Source organism: Triticum aestivum, chromosome 1B (assembly GCF_018294505.1).
Source record: "Triticum aestivum cultivar Chinese Spring chromosome 1B, IWGSC CS RefSeq v2.1, whole genome shotgun sequence".
Classification (NCBI taxonomy): domain Eukaryota; kingdom Viridiplantae; phylum Streptophyta; class Magnoliopsida; order Poales; family Poaceae; genus Triticum; species Triticum aestivum.
In genome coordinates, this window is record NC_057795.1 from 550498886 (window position 1) to 550505937 (window position 7052).

General features: G+C 42.8%; 1 protein-coding gene across 1 annotated transcript in view; it reads right to left on the bottom strand.

Annotated features, from left to right (window-relative positions):
- Nucleotides 1-1246: 1246 nt before the first annotated feature.
- The window catches only part of LOC778387 (leucine-rich repeat protein 1), a 20989-nt gene continuing 15183 nt past the window's right edge, over nucleotides 1247-7052 (bottom strand). Inside the window, exons 5-8 of the mRNA XM_044516612.1 lie at nucleotides 1997-2068; nucleotides 1843-1914; nucleotides 1686-1757; nucleotides 1247-1538 (exon numbers count right to left, since the gene is read on the bottom strand). Coding sequence (XP_044372547.1) covers nucleotides 1502-1538; nucleotides 1686-1757; nucleotides 1843-1914; nucleotides 1997-2068 — 253 coding nt within the window. The 3' untranslated portion in view covers nucleotides 1247-1501. The remainder of the gene's footprint in view (nucleotides 1539-1685; nucleotides 1758-1842; nucleotides 1915-1996; nucleotides 2069-7052) is intronic.

Below are 7052 nucleotides of genomic sequence, written 5' to 3' on the forward strand. Positions count from 1 at the left end.
TATAAAAAGCTACAAACAACATGCACCAAAATTCATGTAAAAATGTGAAGTTGGAAGCAATACATACCTTGCGGGCTTTTTGTCGAACACCTTGCGGGCGCCAAGCGGCAGTGGGCGGTCGGGCGCTGTTCGTCGGAGGACTGCCCCGCGCGACGGGCGGCGCTGACTAGAGGGAAAAGGAGGAAGCTGCGTCCGCGCGGGGAGAGACCGGGGAAGCGCCGGAACGGTCGCCGGAAGAAATGGGGTGGCGCGGGCGGCGGCGGCTGGATGGGTAGATGGAGTTGCGAGTGAGCGCTCGAGAGTCCAGCGCGCGGGAGCGGGCGCACCAAATAAGCAGCGCGCGATGACGTTTCCGCCCGCGTGCTGAATTAGATATGCCGTGCGCGGTTTTTGCGCTTCCGCTGGAGCGCCCGGAGCGGTAGTGCGCGCGCTAAAAGCACTACTTTTTCAGCGCAGCGCTTATATAGCCTGGCTGTTGGAGATGCTCTTATATAGATGGAAAGAGGGAGTAGGAAGCTTTACCAACCTCTCTGCTTCTGTCAGTAAAGGCAAAAGCTTTCAATACTTGAGAGAAAGCAAATATATATACATAGGCCCTGTTTGGATACTCTAACTCGGTTAGAGACTAGAGTTAGATTCTAACCCTGAACTAACCCTGAACTAACTCTAACCAAAGAGGTGTTTGGATGACATGGTTAGATTGACAATAAATACTCTTTCTCAATCATTTGCCTACTTTGGTTGAGCCCTGGCCGAGAGCTGCGCTGACCGCAGACGGGAACGCTCCCGGCAAGGAGCCGCGCTGGCCGCAGACGGGGACGCGCCCGGCAAGGAGCCGCGCTGGCTTATCGCGCAGCCCACCGACCGAATCCGCCGTCCCTACGCAAGGAACCGCGCTGGCCGAGGCCGACGGGGACGGGCTGCGCAAGGAGCCGCGACTGCTTACCAGCGGACGGACGGGCCCCGGGGAGACGAGGGGGTTGGAACGGGAGGATAGGGCGGGGCTACTTACCGCCGGTGGATGGGAGCGCGGATACGGCGAGGCGCCTTCACGGGCGGTGCGAGAGGAAGGGAGGGAGAGGACGAGAAGCTTCGAGGATGTGGGGAGGGATCTACTGCGGGGAGAGCGGGAGAAAAAAAATGCTTTTTTAATGATCTCGAGGGGAACTAACTCAAATAAGCACCTCTAACCCAAACTAACCCTCATTGGATATTTTTGGGTTAGTTGAGTCCAAACTAATCCAAACTAACTCGAACTTTGGGATCCAAACAGGGCCATAGGCTCGAGCATCAGCTGGCGATTTTATTAGGGGAACAGGAACAGCAACAGCCACATCGATCACAGCTTGTACAGAACAGAAACTAATCAACATGTCTACTCTGGCGCGGGCGCACACAGCTTAACCTCGCTCACGAATCCAGCTACTCCATGAACCGACGCCGCCCGCTTCGCCAGCTGCATGCTACCGCCAGTTTATTTCACTCAGACGACCAGCGCCATCTAGCACTTCTTGCCCAGGCGCGGGTTGTTGGCAAAGCTGCACCAAATCAACAATGGAGATGCATGCATGGTCAGCCCCACGAGCAGTGGTGAAAGAAATACATGTACTAGTATATACTAGCAACAAACAACTTGATTATCGGAAGTGTACTGAAAGCGGATGCGCTGCATGCTTACTACGTACCTACGACGAGGTATGTGCTTAAACGGTCCAGAGGTTGGAATCGGGCCGCAGAAGTTGTTGTTTGAGAAATCCCTGCAAGTGAAACGACGGTGGATGAAGCGAAGTGCACGGAGAACAATTGGAATGCCAAGAATGCATGATACAGAGCTCCACTCACGCATTTATCAGGTTGGAGAGCCCAACCAGTTCCTTTGGGATCGGGCCGGTGAAGTGGTTGTCATAAATGTGCCTGTTGATCAGATGCCAAGAGAGTGAACAGTGTCATTGGTAAATCGTCACAGGCAGAAATAAACTGGGTTGAAGAGGCTCACAAATATTCTAGGCGGTCCAGTTGGCCAAGCTCCGGCGCCAGCGGTCCGGACAGGTTCAGGCGGCCAATGCCTCTGTTAAAACAAATTAATATCATTACTAGTAGTACTCTAGAAAAAAATTGATGCGTCCAGAAATATAAAAAGGACGTGTTCCAAGCAAGCAGTCACTCGAGGAGGCCTCGACTGGGCCAGGTTCACCGTCTTCAGGCCCACGAGTTTTGGACTAGGCCTACCAGATTCGCCCAAATTCATTTTTTAATCTAAAAAACATTTTTTTAAAACTACACGCCTAACTATTTTCTAAATCTTCTAATCTATATCTATATCTATATCTATACCTCTATACCTCTATATCTATATCTATATCTATACCTCTATATTTATATCTATATCTATATCTATATCTATATCTATACCTACTAATAAAGCAAGGTGTGTTTCTTCAATTTTTTCATCCGTTCACCCATCTTCATGATACTTTTGAGATTTTAACTATCCGGGCAAGGTGGTACTAATAGTTTCTGCCGTGTGATTCTGATCCGTTCTCATGGGCCTTATTTTTTTTCGTTAGTACATCGTCCTGGGCCACACACAGCTGGTTGAGGCGAGAAAAAGGTTGTGTGGGCCGAACAAAAAATAGTAGCCCATCTTCATAATATCTAAAACTACACGCCTAACTATTTTCTAAATCTTCTAATCTATATCTATATCTATATCTATACCTCTATACCTCTATATCTATATCTATATCTATATCTATACCTCTATATCTATATCTATATCTATATCTATATCTATACCTACTAATAAAGCAAGGTGTGTTTCTTCAATTTTTTCATCCGTTCACCCATCTTCATAATACTTTTGAGATTTTAACTATCCGGGCAAGGTGGTACTAATAGTTTCTGCCGTGTGATTCTGATCCGTTCTCATGGGCCTTATTTTTTTTCGTTAGTACATCGTCCTGGGCCACACACAGCTGGTTGAGGAGAGAAAAAGGTTGTGTGGGCCGAACAAAAAATAGTAGCCATGGTGTTTTTGAACTCGTGACCTCACCAGAGATCTTTGGGGCTGCTACCAGATGAGCTAGGTAATACTTATGTCATAGAGTTGGTTCGTCACATAATTTATTAGTACCACATCGCTTTTTTACACGAAAACCAACCAATTTATATACATAGATAAATTGCTTGAACATCAGCGAGCCACCTGGGTAAAAGTGGAAAGTCATCCCGTAATAAGGAAGGAAAGACAGAAAATAAAGAAGGAAAGTAGGGGGAAGGAAAGGAGGGATTTCAGATTTGAATTTAATGTCCAAAAATAAAGAAGGAAAGGAGGGATTCGGAATTGAATGTTGAAAAAAAAGAAGGAAAGGAGGGATTTCGGATTCAGATTTAAATTTGAATTTAATGTCCAAAAAATAAAGAAGGAAAGGAGGGATTCGGAATTGAATGTCGAAAAATCAAGAAGGAAAGGAGAGATTTCAGGTTTGATAGAGAAAAATAGGAAAGTGGGCAGCCATCCCGTAACGAGGAAGGAAAATGCATAAAGAAGGAAAGGAGGGATTTTAAAGTTTGACAGAGAAAAATAGAAAAGAAAAAGAGAAAAATAAAGGGCCCGCGCGTATATTATTACCCGCCCGCGTGTAGTTTACCTCGTCCATGAATGCAAATAGCTCCAGGATTAGTACAAAACAAGGAGCAAATTATGTTGTCTAAATAAAAATAAAAAATATTATTACCCGCCCGCATGTACAATATTTTTCTGAGAATTATAATGAAAGAGAGAGCCGTGTTAAAAATAGGTGCTTGATTGTTGCTTTAAAACAACAGATTTCTCAAATGCTCTCGCATACAATGATTGGTTTATAACGTAAGGGCCAATGCTTCTGTCTAATAATACATACTCCGTACACGTCAATTTTTCTCCCTATGCAAAAAGGCTAAATGTTTCCTTTATATTTGAATTAAGCTTTTTCTATATCTTCGTGTCATAGGAGTCGCAGTTTTCTTTGTTTTTGAGATAGCTCACCATCCATGCTGAATGTCCAGGAGTCGTAGTTTCCAGATCTACACACCTGACACAAGTAAAATTAACTTGCAAGAAGCAAGAAAACCTAACAACTTTTGCATGTTTGACAAAGTTTTTCAGTAAAAACAAACAAGAATCTAGATATTTGTATTTTACATTTAGTGAAACAACTTTAATTTCACAATGTTACTAGAGAAGAGAGTAATCTTATTTGTGACGTTTGTCGGAGTTGAATACAAAAGATGGCACATAGTGGCACGATGCAGGTTTTGTGTTTTCATTCGCCCGTCACCAAACTACAAAAAGTTGGACTCGGATTGCATGTTGGATGCGACACAAACTCCATACTTTTCTCTATTATATTAGCCATGGATTAAGGATTTTTGTACAATGCTCCTAATATCGTTAGACATGAAAGTGCTACGCTACACAGTTCGTAAACCTAGCGAACACTGGTTCATGGAAATCTGTGTTGCCTTTGTAGTGAAACAAATACATTGTACTAAAATGGAATTAACTATTTCTGGTATAATGTGATATTTAATGGGCATCACTATGCAATGCCAATAAAGACGTGAAGAGATACTCGCAACCATGAAGATATTTCAGTGAGTTAATTGCACACACCTTTCTTACACTTACGAAATACTTTCACATTTCTGTTTTTGCGCAACATATGATTTAATCGCAGCGTGGAGGATTTCAAAGATTTTGTTAATGTCATAATGTCTGGCGATGGGTCGTGGGAGGAGAAGGAGGGTCTTGAGCCATTGGGTTAGGGATATGCGGTGTTTTTTTCTCCCGTTGCAATGCACGTGCGTTTGTGCTAGTCTAAAATTAAATAAATTCAAACGGCCAAGCAGTACGTTTCTTCCACGTTTTACTCCATGGATTTGCTCCCCTCCAAAAAATAAATAAAAGAGGAAAAGGGCATTTGCTCCACTCCGAGTACCAAAAACCTCTAAAAAATGAGTAGCAAAAACTGTGCGTTAAACCAAAAAATTAAATAAATAAAATTGATAAACCAAACATGACACATTAGATCAGCAAGATTGACTCCAATTTTTTTGTAAACCCAAGACAATCATAATCGATTTGCTGATCCAGTTCCACACTGGCAAAGCCAATAGTTCGAACAAGGGTGGCTATGGATACAAAGCACTTCCTCCATTCCAAAATAATTGGATTTTATAATCTTTCTAAGTCAAACTTTACAAAGTTTAACTAAGTCTATATAAACTTTACAAAGTTTAACTAAGCCTATATATACACACTTTACTATATATATGTATATGTAATATGAAAATATATTTCGCCATAAATCTAATGAAACAAATTTTGTTTTATAGTTGTCGATATACTTCTATATAGACTTGGTCAAACTTAATGAAGTTTGACTTAGGACAATCCTTGAACACCAATTGTTTTGACTGAGGGGTACCGGAGGCACGCACAGGGATGGAATCAGAATTTCACGTATGGGAATGGAGGTATCAAGTCTACTCACATGCGGGTGACGCGTTTGTTGTCGTCGCAAGTGATGTAGAACCAAGTGCAAGGGTTCACCAGCTGCGGGTTCCAGCTCTTCAATGCGCCCGTTGGGGTCATGTAAGCCGCTCTTCAGGGCCAAGAGTGCGTCAATGTCCTTCGCCGCCACCGGCGCCAGCAGAACGGTTGATGCGACCGTCGCAAGGACGATGACCGACAGGGGCAGTAGTGATCCGGCCGCTGTGGGCGCCATAGGTGCAAGGCAAGGCTAGTTGTGTCGTGATATGAGGGAATGGGTAAGCACGATGGTAGATTGTATGTGGTGTTTTGCTTCGATGGATGGGATTCAGCTGGTGTGAGGGGTTTTAAATAGGAGGCGCATGGGGCGAGGATGGTGGTGTGCACTGGAACGATGGGGTACGTGCCACCGGCTATTAGTGCTAAAGATATGACCTTAAGGTATGATGCACGCTCATCTAATGCACATTGGTAGAGTTATATGTATACGCTCAGTTTAATGCCAAAGATAGTCTTACGATACGATGGATGCATTAATAAAGTCATATGTATACGCTCATTTTAATGCCAAAGATATAATTTTACGATACGATGCATGCATTGATAGAGTTAGACCTATACACTCATTTAATGCTAAAGATATCCTCTTATCTTATGGACAAAAGGTATGATGCCTTGGGACTGTAATAAAAGAAATTTTGTCAAATATTTTTTCATTCACTCACATTCAGTTTTTATATAATAAAAATATTGCCCTCATTGATATTTTTTTATGCAACTCTATCTATGTCAAACATTGCGGTTTCATGCTGGTAAATGTGGGTTGAAGCTACGAGAGGGCACGTCCTACGCACGCATGGGCATATGAACCCACTTTTCAGAAAATGCATTTCTCTTAAAGATATATGCTTATGGTTTATCCATGCACTTCTCTTAAAGCTATAGGAGATATTACCATGCACAGTAGGTAACCTTTTCTCTTTGATATTTTCGAGCCTACAATTCCGACAATGCCATGTTTTCTCTGAGGCGTTCATATAACTCTTTACATAGAAGACTTGTCTGGGTTGCCTGTTAGAATTTGTGTGTTAAATAAATGACATGTCATTATCCATAGTTGGTCAAGTTTTGTCTCTGATGTTCTGGAACTGGTAGTTCCAATATTGCCGGGTCCTTCGTGAGGTGTTTGTATAAGTTTATACACTGTATCATATATTGGCCAGATTTTATGATGGAAATTGTGGACTAACGTTATATGGCATGTCACTATGCATAGTTGGTCACCTTTTCTATTGACGGTATGGACCTATGACTGTCTCCCTGAGTTGTTCATGCAATGACTCTATACATGGTGTCCATATGTGACAGGTTTCCTCACGTTGGACATTACACGGCTTAATCTATACGCAAATTATCATCACGGAGAATCGGCTGGCTACCTTTTCTCTTGATGGTTCAATCATCATGAATGCAAAGTGCACGTGTTTGACCATGTTATTTGGACAGTCATAATAATTGC